The sequence below is a fragment of the Silurus aristotelis genome (genome assembly GCF_946808225.1).
Source record: "Silurus aristotelis genome assembly, chromosome: 10".
NCBI lineage: Eukaryota > Metazoa > Chordata > Actinopteri > Siluriformes > Siluridae > Silurus > Silurus aristotelis.
The window spans coordinates 26,207,965-26,221,149 of record NC_139583.1 but is presented as its reverse complement, the minus strand read 5'-3'; the positions used below and the strand labels follow the sequence as shown (position 1 = coordinate 26,221,149).

At 37.1% G+C, this 13,185-nt stretch overlaps 1 protein-coding gene across 1 annotated transcript; it reads right to left on the bottom strand.

Annotated features, from left to right (window-relative positions):
* Window positions 1-5,186: 5,186 nt before the first annotated feature.
* ubl7b (ubiquitin-like 7b (bone marrow stromal cell-derived)) lies at window positions 5,187-12,768 on the bottom strand. Its single transcript, XM_083553110.1, has 11 exons — window positions 12,640-12,768; window positions 11,874-12,039; window positions 11,669-11,788; window positions 11,068-11,150; window positions 10,500-10,584; window positions 10,209-10,266; window positions 9,987-10,120; window positions 8,615-8,664; window positions 7,280-7,441; window positions 5,885-5,995; window positions 5,187-5,433 (listed from the first exon to the last, which is right to left on the bottom strand). The coding sequence occupies exons 2-11, from the start codon at window positions 12,034-12,036 to the stop codon at window positions 5,293-5,295; spliced, it is 1,107 nt and encodes a 368-aa protein (XP_083409236.1). The 5' UTR covers window positions 12,037-12,039; window positions 12,640-12,768; the 3' UTR covers window positions 5,187-5,292.
* Window positions 12,769-13,185: the final 417 nt, after the last annotated feature.

Below are 13,185 nucleotides of genomic sequence, written 5' to 3'. Positions count from 1 at the left end.
TTTCTTGAAAAGACAAAAACAAGCTAAAAGATTTGCTTTAAAAAGTATATCTGCATTGCAAAAAATGCAAAAAAAAAAAAAAAGAATGTGATTCATGTTTTGAAGGTTAAAGCAACACATCTGTCTGAATTTTGTCTGTATTCCTGTCTGTATTGTTCTGTATCTTAATTATTCTTTGAAAAAAAAACAAAGTAAGCATTCTTGCCAGCAGAACTTATATTCCCAACTAGATTTCCCAAATTTGCTCTCGTTTACCCTATTGAATCTTGCATTTCCCAGCCTGGCCTTGTGAATAATAAATGGTGTTTGATTTGCCGTGATCTGCGCCTGGAGGTCTTCTAACCATTCTTATCATTCGTCCCGGGTTTTTCATACAGGCCCTGGCTGTACAAAGTGTTCTTTGAGGACTAAAATAAGCCCAGAAAAAGCCAGGCATGAAAGAGGCAAATATATCCACCTGAGGATGAAACGGTCTCTTGTCGGCCTTTTTCTTTCTCTCGCTCTCTCTCTCTCTCTCTCTCTCTCTCTCTCTCTCTCTCGCTCCTCTATCTCTTTGCATGGCTTTCTTTCTCCGTATTTTGTCCTCTGCAGCCTAGTCACGTTCAAGCAAAAGCAATTTCAGGGGGCCGACCTGATGCTAATAGCGCGCCAGCTGCTTTATAGCAGTAGACAAAAGTATAAAGCACTTTCTCCTACTCCATCTTGTCTGTGCCCAACTTTGTAGCATTGATTGGGGTGCCGTTAAAAGATGCAGATTCACACTAGCCTTCTGTCTAGAATCAGGATGATATATGTGGATCAATGCAAATGATCAGACATGAAAATCACACAATTATACTATGAAGCTGAACAAGTGAATTGAAATAAACATGTTGCTAATATGTGATTACTTGTGAAAAAGTCAACTGCATTGCCTACATGTAAAACATTAAAACCCCGCATACTCCACCACAAAGAGTGTGAGAATAAAGAATAATGAAGAATACTGAGAATCTAATCTGTAAACAGAAATTAATCTTGTGGGAGAGAAAAAAACATGGAAAAAAAATTGCAGGAAAAAATATGTAAAATATGTCAATAATTAACAAATTAATAAATAAAAAAAAATTATAAAAAAACTTAAAATATTATTTAAGAAATTAAGTTTTATAATTAAGTTGTGAAAGGACATGAATAATGTGAGAAAAATCACATGTAATTAGAACAACAATGAAAACGTGTAATTATGAAAAAATAAATCAGTATAACGTTAAAAGAAATAAATCACAAAAAAGCTCATGTGGAAAAAAAACAAGCAAAAAAAAAAGGGAAAAAAAATTATCTGTGAAAAAATTAATAATGTGAGAAAAATCACAAATGAAAAAAGAAATTATATAAAAAAGAAAAGAAAAAAGAAAACATGTAAATAATACATTTCCAAAAATGAAGTATACAAATTATTATTTATTTATTTATTTTTACATATGACTCATGCAACATGTATCTGTCAGGAAGATTTCATCTTCCAGTGTAATCACAGTGGGATCAAGACCTGGAAATGAGAGAGTGAAATTTTCTCCACAAGAGGCCACATTTAGGCTCTCATCCGTCTCTCGGGTGCTCTGTAAAACAAAGCAGCACGTGCAAAGCTTTTAAATCCACGCGAGCGTTGCACGTGGCGGTGATAGACGAGGACGGAGACTTTAGAGTCAATCGCAATCAATTGCACACGAGGTCACGTTATCCTGAAGCACATCTCCCATTTTCATCAGTAACGGTGCACTGGCACACTCCAGTGGCACGCGGCTGATTAGAAAAGCGCTGACAGTAGATTAAGGTAGAAGATTAAACGTGTGCAGGTGTGACATGAAGGTTCAGAGGAGAGCTGAAGAGAATTAGAGACTCTCTAAAGAGCATCTGCTTCCTGATCACGGTTGCTGGGGGTCAGAAGATTGACACGATCATGTTGGGGAGATGCCATGACAGATATCACAGACTGCTCTGAGCAGTCAATATTATAGTGCTTTAATATGCTTTATATTAAACACTTTATCGATTACGTTGGACTTCTGTTTTCGGAAAATCCTGAGTTCTTATGCAATAGACCCTGCAGATAAATACATTTTTTTAAATGCCTAATCATTGATATAAAGACATTTTCTGTAAGGAGAAAATTTTAGAGTAGTATTTGGAAGGAGTCCCCAGTTTCAGTGCTTTGTAACACTGATGGGTAAAACTGTATTTCTATAACTGTTATTAAAATTTTATATATTTCTATAATTTTCTATTTGATTAAAGTCTTTAGAACATATGCAGTGTCTCTGTAATATGTGTGTATGTGTAGCAGATCTTTTTTTGTAAATCAATCAATCAATCAAATAAATAAATAAATAAATAAATAAATAAATAAATAAATAAATAAATAAATAAGGCTAGATCTAAAAAAAATATATACTTATAGCTGAATCTTGTGTCATGGATGTTCCATAACCTTTAATGTCTAAAAAAAAAGAAAAAAGAAAAAATTTATAAAATTAAAATAAATAAATAAAATCAAATAAAATAAATAAATAAATAAATAAAAGCTTTCTTGAAGCCAAAAATTAACACAAAATGTTCATTTTACCTAGAAATCATGAAGCTCTCTGTCCTGAAGACTTTTCCCTGTCGAAGAATTTAAAGTAGTAGGTTGATCAACATTAATGCTGACATTGGAACCTAGAGATTGCAAAAGTACACACATCCTTCACTCAAGTGGAAGTACAGATACTCATGTTTTTAAAGCCTCTGGTAAAAGTTGAAGTAGTGACTAGAATTTTTCACTCAAGTTACAGTAAAGAAGTTAGGGCTTTGACTTGTACTTAAGTAAAAAAGTAGTCAAGTCAAGTCAAGAAGCTTTCAACCATATATACAGTAGCTGACGCAGTACACAGCAAAATGAGACAACGTTCCTCCAGAACCCTGGTGCTACATTTAACAACATAAAGCTACATACCAGAAAAACATCATTACTACTACCTGTTTTAGTGTCACACTGGTAACTGAACTTCATCTCATTAATATATTAATACAAAAGAATTTTGTTACCTAATGAATGTATCCAGGCTGAACATCCACCATATAGAACACAAGCAGTGAAAAGATGATGATGATCAGCTGATCAGGAATGTGTCTGTTCTCAGTCATGTTTACATCACTGACTCCCTCTGTCTCATCCACGTTAACCCCAGACTTGTGCTGGAAACTTTTTCTTGTCGGATGATGTCACAGTTTACCTCGAGCTCTGACGTTCTGACACTTTAGAATCCTTCAAGTAATGAAATAAATGTCCTCCTACAGAAAATATCACCATATTGACGATTAAGCACAAAATGAACGCATACCTGTTGTAGACAGTGTATTAACACCTTGTAAACAAACCGAATAAAGAATTAAGCGGCACAGTGAACATATTTGAAACTGATATTGAAGAAAAACAATCAAAAGTCCTCATTGATAAGCAAATGTGATGTGTGTATGCATGATTTGTATAAAAAAAAGCTAAATAAAAATGTGTTTCGATGTGTGGCTTGTTAACAACACAATTAAAGAGCGTTTTCTCAGCTTTGCTGGCCGGTTATTGCCTCAGAACATTTGGATCTGGTGCTGAGGATGCAGACAGGACAGTAAACCCCCCCCTCCCCCCCTTGCCTTCCACCACCCCCGCACTGCAGGAGGCAGTGCTACTGGAGACAGGAAATTGCTTGCAGGTGTGTGAGCGTGCCTCTTATGAAGGCAGGGCAGCTGTGTTTGGAGACTCTGCCGGGACAAAAGTGGCTCTCCTATCGTGAAGGCTCATTTACTCACAATGCTATAAAGCTGAGTGGGGCAATTAGAGGTCTCGGAGAGGAGCGACACAACAAGAAGAATAGGACTGTTCTCCTTCAGCTGCCCTCGGTGGAAAAATAATGGCTTCAAATAAGCCCATACCGGCTGCTCGTAAAACGAGTGCGAGACAATTAGCTAATAGAGGCAAAATGAAAAAAGAAAAAAATAAATAAAAAAAGAAAAAATACATTTGCTCCCTTTAGGGCATTTTTTAACTGAAGGCATAGTGCCATCATGTCTGAGGCTTTATTAACATGGTGCACTTGAATGTAGCTGGATATTAGGATTAAGACACTAGAAATTCAATAAAGGCTGGTCGCAATTTTGTTAGATGAAAGTCTAGAATCCAAAAAATATTACTCGCTTGACGAACTCAAATTATTTATAGCATTATAAGAATGATACGGGACAAAATATTAGAAACACACATCGGAAAGCAGATACTGATAAGTGTCTGATACTGATGATGAGCAAATACTAATTTCATCCATCCATCCATCCATCCATCCATGTTCCAGAAAAGTAGGAACAATGTGCAAAATGTAAATAAAAACAAAATGCAATGATTTGCAAATCTCATAAATCTATATTCTATTTGCAATAAAAGAAAACAAATCAAATGTTTACACGGAGAATATAAACAACGTAAAATACATTTTAATTGCAAGGCTGCAACAGGTCTCAAAAAGTTTTGGCCCAGAGAGAATGGGAGCATTTCTGGATCATGTTCACGCATGCCTCGTTCTTCGCATAATAGAGATTTATCCTGCATTAGCGGATGACATGGCAAACTGTTCACACACAATGATTTCTGGAGGCGTTAATGAGCCCATGCAGTGGTTTTCATTACAGAACCATGACTGTTATCTTGACTGTTTTAAATGCAGTGCTGAAGGCCTGAAGATCACAGGCATCCAATAGTGATTTTGGCTCTTGTTCCTTGTGTACAGTGATTTCTCCAGATTCCCAAAAACTTTTGATTTGTAAAGGACAAGGATATTTAACCGTTTCGCAATTTTCTATTAAGGAACATTATTCCACATTGATTCTTTGCTTCTTTTTGATGGATGAATGAATGGATGGATATGTTTTAACAATAAAGAACCACAGACAATCTCTCTGTAGTCGTATAGGTTCTGCCTGTTATCTGCTACAAGCTCTCCATGTCATTACATACATTTTTTTTTTATTCTTTTCAGAATAAACTTGCTACACAGTGTTACATACTCCAACAACCAAGAAACTGCATGTGGTCACCTATTGCCCTCTAGTGGCCATTTTTGCTACGACAACTACAATTATTTGGTTTAAAAAAAAAACAAAAAAAAACTCACAACTCATTACCAAACTTTTGTTCTATTTTTTATTTAGCACTGATTACTAATTTCCGAAAAACAATTATATAAAATACTGTGTTTAGATACAATATTGATAAAATTTTAGGCCTCAGAGTCCTCCTCCTCCAGCAAAAATGAGTTCGAGTGCCGCTTGAAGATCTCCGTCTGTAGCCTGGAGGGCTCGCAATGCCAGGTCCTCGTTTCTGATGCCCATATCTCTCAGCTGCTGCATCTGCGTCTGCCATCGGCTCTGTGGAACCGGAAGAGATGCTGCATTCAAGTATCATCACTAATATAGCATTATATCAGAACTGAACTCTAGATGTTCCAACCATGTAATTATACCTGGAGAAGATGCTGTGATTTTTTTCCGGCGTTTTCCTGTTTGTGTCATTTTACAGCGTATACTGTAGCTTTAAGATCGTTCATTGTTTTCTTTTATTGCAGTTAAAATTCAATTTTGAATAAAGCTGCATGTGTATGTATGTGTGTGTGTGTGTGAGATGACTTTTTTTTGTGCAAACCGATAGTGAGTCATGTTCTGTTAAAATCCAGATGTGATTCTGTTCATGCAGAAGTAAAGGTCAGTGGCACAGTTACTGAAACCACCGCAGAGATGTTCAGAGGCCTCAGCGGGAGTGTGCTGTCCTACAGACTGTCAATGAGTATACAGTGTGTGTGTGTGTGTGTAAGAGATTCACCTGCAGAGGGGTCACTCCGGAAGCCTCTAGAGCCTGTTGTAGTGCTCGAGTCAGCACACTGCTAGTGACAGGAGTGCCTGCTGCAGCTGAAGAGCTACCAGTGGACATGTCCTAGAGAGAGAGAGAGAGAGAGAGAGAGAGAGAGAGAGAGAGAGAGAGAGAGAGAGAGAGAGAGAGAGAGAGAGAGAGAGAGAGAGAGAGAGAGAGAGAGAGAGAGAGGGGGGGGGGGGGAGTGGAAATTTGAGTAGGAGCATCAAAATACTATTCATCACTTTGTTTTGTCTTTCATTCTTCATCATCATCATCATCGTTTTTAATCACTGGCATCATCTTCTTCAACATCATTCTTCATCACCACCACCACCATCATCATTATCTTCTTCTTTATCATTATGTTGTTCTTCATTCTTAATCTCCAACATCATAATCATGGTTCTTTTTCATCATCATCTTCATTTTTCATCACCACCGTCACCGTCTTTCGTTATCATCATCTTAATCATCAACGTGATCATCATCTTTCTTCTCCTCCTTCTTTCTGCTTCTTCCATTAGGGGGCCACAGCGGATCATTTGTCTCCAACCACTGTCCTCTTCATCTGCCTCTTTCAAACCATCGTTCATACCTGCATGTCTTCCTTCACTTCATCCATAAACCTCCTCGTTGGTCTTCCTCTTTTCCTCCTTCCTGATGCCCCCATCCTCAGCATTCTCCTTCATATACCTCATGTCCCTCCTCTTACCAAATCATCTCGATCACACCTCTCTCATCTTGTCTCCATAACGCCCTTCCTGCCTGGTCCCTCTAATTTCTAATCCTGTCCATCGTCAATCTTTTCATCTTCGACTGCTACCTCCAGCTCCACCTCCTGTCTTTAACTCAATGCCTAACACTCTCTATTCCTTCCACTCTTCACCGATCCACCAGTCGGCCTGCAATAGCTGCGAAGAAACGTTAGATGGCGTTTGCACCCGTGAGCCACTTTAATAGGAACATCTGCTTATTCATGCAGTTAAACGATCTGTCTATCATGTTGCAGTTGGAGATCTGGAGATGTAGAAAAGTTCTATCTACGTATGTTTGTTGGCTTGTGCATGAAACAGCATAGGATTCCTGTTTTTGGCTGCCAGGAAAAGAACCCGATGTTGCCATCTGTTTTTTTTTTCTCTGAGATGCTTTTCTGTTAAGCAGAGTGGTTTCTGATTCGAATCAGTGTTTTTTTTTATTTTTTTATACACAACCACGGCTCACTGGATGGGTTTTGTGTTTCACTTTATTCTATGTAATCTATGAAAAAAACTAAAAGAGAAGACATTTTATACATTGATCATTAGCTGATTAGATCATTGCATGGATGTAGGCATCTCTAAGAAACCAGATAATAAAGTGACCTACTTGGCTTCCCAGAACGGGTGTAACTGCACTGCTATCTGGTGTATTAGCGAGCGCTAGAGCTGTTGCTAGCTCGCTCTGAGTGATGGGTCGAGGCCCGGTTGCTCCGCTGCTGCTCAGATTGGTTGGAGGTCTCGGGCGCTGGGACGAGCCTGCACGATTTCCCTAGAGCAAGAGTGGGATTTAAAGAACTCCATGAATATCATTGTAAGCATTTTAGACGGTTTAAAATACAGCAGTAACATATACTATATTGCCAAATGTATTGGGACACCTGGTCATAAGTTTGGCATGTGATTTTTTTGAGTATTGCTTTACTCCACATTTAGTCCCCAATCTATTTTTTAAATTCCCTCCACTCTTCAGGGAAGATGTTCCACTAGATTTTGGAGTGTGGATATTTATGTTCATCAGCCACAAGGGTGTTCCAAAACACAGGTACTGATGTAGGTGAGGAGACCTGGGGTGCAGTCAGCGTTCCAATTCATCCCAAAGGTGTTCAGTAGGGATGAGATCAGAGCTCTACAGCAGGCCACTCATGATCTTCCTCTCCAAAGCATGTAAACCAGATCTTCAAGGAGCTCACTTTGTACTTTATAGCGCATCTAAAGACGTCCTGTACAATTGTGTGTAACAGTTTGGAAAATAACCACATAGAAGGAATAGGAAAGGTCAGGTGCCCCAATACTTTTGCCAATATAGTGTATATTGTGCGAATTTTTTATACGTTTTAGTTTTATATGGAAATATAGGGAGCGGTGCGATTTTCCTACAAACACTCGTCCCAAGGTGTTTAATTTTTATTACACCGCAGCAATTTGCCAATGATTTAATTAATTTTAATAAATAATAATAATAATAATAATAATAATAATAATAAAAAAAGATATTCTATCCGCTTACAATATAATACATGTATTGCTATGGATGCTGACATGACATACTGCTCCTTTTTTTTACTGAACTTTACTTTACACATCATTAAGAACTATATATTGAATATAATAAGAATATTAATTATAATTCCTTATCTTCAAACTAGAAAAAAAATACATGCTGTGTGCTACAAGGCCCTGATCGTTTATATCTAACGTTTCTAATTTTCCAATATAAAAATATTACTACAAAAATATTCATAATCTGTGTCTCATAATCTGAGTCTGTTTTTTCAGGTTAAACCAAAATTCGTTTTTTTTTTTAATAATGTGCTCAAACAGTGCTTTCTAACATTGCGATTATTTGACTGTGTTTGTTTTATTGTTCATGATTGTTGTGTTTTGTTCTCAATACCGACTGAACAACTTGCAGGGATAAAAATTTGAACGGGGGACGACTTACGGATTGGAAATCATCTTCATCGTCAGACATGCCCTCGAACAGGAATCCTCCTTTCATCAACAAAGAAGAAAGAAAGCTTTGTTATGCACATACATAGAATTTATTTGAATGTTTTATCCATTTACACCAGAGCAACTTACAATGCTCTTATTCTGGTACATAGAGCAGTGTGCAGCTTACTGGGATTTGAACTCACAGCCTTCCGATTCAAAGTCCAACACCTAAACCACTCAGCTACCACTTTCCCACTTTACTCAAGTCTGTTTGGTCAGAAGGTGTCGAATTATTATTATTATTATTATTAATAATTTATTTTTATTCACTTAATAAAAAAGAAGAAATTTTCATCGGATGTAAGTCAGACATTATACAACTGAATACACTTCTATATGAACACAACGTACATCTACATCCATATCCGCATGTGTACATAACAGTATATGCATATATACGTTACTTTTTTGTTTAATGTTCATATGCTCATCAGAAATATTAATAAAAAAAAGAAGAGAAAAAATTATTTTACATCATAAATTTGAATAAAAAAATAACATTAAAAAAAAAAAAAATCAAAAATATAAAGCGAATTGTTCCAGTTTATGATTTAGAAATATTGTTATTTGCTCCATTTTTTATCAATTTTTTGGGTAAAACTCCAACAGCAATATATTAAATTTGTATCTCCTTTCAACCATTTATGTGGTATTTTACCACAAAGTCGGATTTTACTGTCAAAAATATCCTGTAAAACAATATGTATTCTTCTCCTCTACTTCCTCTTTCTTAGTATTCTCTCTTTACTCAGTCCTTATTAACAGGTCGGAGAAAACATGGTAAAGGTTTGCGTTTTGGTTTCCACGGTTTCTCCAACATACAGAAAAATTGCGTGCTGTTCTTTCTGAGAGTTTGTAATGAAATATCTCAACTGTTTCCACTCAAACTCGCGCCGTTTCCGTGACTGTAGATTCATTTTCCAGAACTACAGCTCTCACAAACTGTGAGGTCTATAGTCATGATTTGCACATAGACTTGTATGATAATCATCTAAAGGTACGTCCATACATCCAGAAACTCGCACCAACAAAGACGCCTAAGATTGTTAAATATTCAAGGAGATCTGGTGACTTTTGGTGTCTGGTGATGAGACTGAATGTGGTCTATCTTGATTTGTGGATGTTTTGAACTTGTTGGCACTTGGTGTTATCTACTCAGCATGAACATACAGTTCAGCATCAGTTCAACAGCAAGCAGAACATTTAGAAAAAAATAAATGATGAATCTCCTGACTCGAACTTTTCACAACACTTGTGACCTTCATTTTTTTTTTTCTCGCCACCTCAGAAGCCATGTATTTAACAAAGTCTGTACTGACCTGGCATTTCACTGTAGGAACTGGCAGGGGCGTTGTGGGAGGAGCTTGCATTTGATTGACCGGGCATGCTGCTCGTCACCGAGTGAAGGATCAGAATGATGGCATTAACCAGCGCCGGATGAGAACGAACCAACCTGCAGGAAAAGCCAAAGCTCATAATGTTCTGAAACCATGAAACATTCATCAATATTTCAATTATCTTTTTTTTTTTTTTTTACTCACACATCAAGCAGATTGGGGTCTGTGAACTGCACAAACAGGTCCTTATCTTGTAATACACCTGCAAAAAGAGATCATAAAGATCATTTGGAGATATGTACAGTCAGGTCCATAATATATTGGGACATCGACACAATTCTAACATTTTTGGCTCTATACACCAAGTTGTGCTTTAACTGCAGACTGTCAGCTTTAATTTGAGGGCATTTACATCCAAATCAGGTGAACGGTGTAGGAATTACAACAGTTTGCATATGTATCGGGAATAGGATCTAGTCGAGGTTTCAGACTTGCCTAATGCGACAGGGTCTGAGCTGAGTCCAGGGGAAGCCACTATGATCTGATCCAGAGACTCCTTATTGCTCAGCATCTTAAAAACCTGCAAATTTAAAGAAAAACATTCGAAAATAAAATATACTTATTTTCAACAATACCATCTAATTTTACACCACATTGGTAAAAGCGCTTTGCTTCAGATTTCAGGCAGTTGATGACTACATACGATTTGAAAGAGTTTACTGAAAACTGAATAAAAATGGCCTGAACCTTTCCTGCACTATTCTTGCTAAAGCCCTTGATTTTAAAGCTAAAAGTCGGCACTTTAAACATGTTTAGAGTGTTTCATTTCAAATCTCACGTGGGGTCCTACTCGGGCAAAAGAAGGCCGTCTGAATATTTGGATGGACACACTGTGTAAATACTAAAAATTCATTTACTCTTAGAAATGAGCTTCATTTTTATCTGAATAGTGGCCACGTACACTATCTACATACTGTACTACTTTTCCAGGAATTACCCCTACCTCTTCCCTGTATTTTCTTTATTTAGTCAAATAATTATTATAATTATTATTATCACTTACCGCATCTCTATATGCAACATTGGAGAGCATGGTGGCCTGGAGAAGTCTAAACTCTCTCGCTGCAGCACTTCTGTTCACTGGCTCTATGTACGAAATAAATAGTTTTACAGGAGAAAATATTAATATATAAATTCTATTTTTTATATTATATATTAGATAGATAGATAGACAGACAGACAGACAGACAGACAGACAGACAGACAGACAGACAGACGTAGGAGAGGTGAGGAGGCCTGAGGTGCAGTCAGCATTAAAAATATATCCCCAAGGTGTTTAACAGGGTTGAGGTCAAAGCTCTACTCAGGATCTTTCAAACCCTATCTGCATGGAGCTCACACAAGAGCACTGTCATGCTGAAACAGGTCTTTTAGTTCCACAAATTGAAACACCAAAACATACGCAGATATTTTGTACAATTCTGTGATTCAAAATGTATGGAAACAGCATGGAGAAGAACTGACGGATGGGTGTGATGGTCAGAAAGTTTCGGCTAGACAGTGTAACTACATAACTTAAGTGATAACAAGAAGCAGCTCGCTGAGATGTTCCACAAGAATACAACAAAAACTGGAAAAAAAACAGTGGCTGATGATAAACTCACCAGGTTTGACCGCAGGTTCGGGCCACACTTTCTTTAGGATGTGCAACGTGGATCCAGATTTAATCCCATAGGAATCTAATGTCAATTCGTCCTTTAGTTTACACCCACAGTGCACCAGCTCTAAAAGAAAAGCAAAGCATATAAGCAAAGCGATAGATATAGGAGTTAAGACGACCCTGTGAGGTCTAAGCAAAACAAGACGTACCTATGAGCTCCGGATCTGGCAGTGAATCAGGTAACTGAGCTGAGACCAGCTGTTTTATGGTGGCCACCATGTAGCTTCCAGGGCTGACGTCCTCGGGGAACGGCAACACTGATTTTGGCTGGTCGTGAAGCTTCAGGGACAGGTGCCAAAACAGATTCTCCATGTCCTATAATTAAAGGAAAGACTTATACGTTAAAGTCTTGCTTTGACATAAGGTTTCTAACTACTATATTTAATGGGTTGGAAATTAGAATAGACCCCGCCCACTATGATTAAACTCCTCCCACTGGATATACAAAGGACTAAAAATCTGTTTCACAAAATATTCTCAAAATATTTCTCAAATATTTAATACTTTTGCAAATGCTCAGGGTTTGTTTTTATTTATTAAATCATGTCCTACTTGTCTTTAAGGTTTTTTGTAAAAGTAAGGAATAAAATGATATAAATGATTGTCGTTTAAAATAAATTTAAATCATCACTTATCCTGTATTATACATTGTGTAACAAAACAAAACCTGTACATACATAATAAAAAAATACATATTTTCTACAAACAGATTCTGTCTACAGACATTTAAAGGTGTCCAATGTTACAAAATGTTATGCTTCCAGCCATTTAAACCGAGTAATTAGTCAGTGTTTCCTCTAATTAAATCAAATAATATCAATTACTAATGCTATACAAGGTATATATTTATTTTACATAATCTAAACAACCCATTCTTATCTAAATTATTGTTTTTTATGGTAAAAACAACCTTACTAATAAATAACCCTTCCCAAGTATAAACACAAAGACTTCTTCTTCGTCTGCTTCTTCTTCCGCCTTCGCTCTTCTTCTTCTCACGGTTTATCAAGTCGTTCTAACGCGAGAATGCGCTTGTCGCCCCCTGCAGTCCTTAAGGTGAAACGCTATCAGTGTTGGGCTTCGAATTTCACAGCCAGGCCTTCAGTTGTGACCTGCCTGAATCAACCTACCTTTTTGTACCATCATTATGGGATGATTATATTTGAGCTTGTGCAGTTTGTTGCAGATGCGGTTTGCGAGCTCTGACTAGTGCGCTCTCTGATCATCCAATCAAAGGACGTGAAAATGAAAAACAAAATCTGATTGGTTAAAGCAACAGCTTCAAGCAACTTGTACTTTACGCTTCAGGCAGCTATACTGTTAATTCTGATTAATAATTTAAAACATATTCAAGGACAAAATATATTAAAACATAAGTCAGCAATTCTGATAGAGTTAAGGTGAGCAGATGAAAACCCTCCTGGCCCTGATGGCCCTCCATAGTCAGTACAATACAGTCCA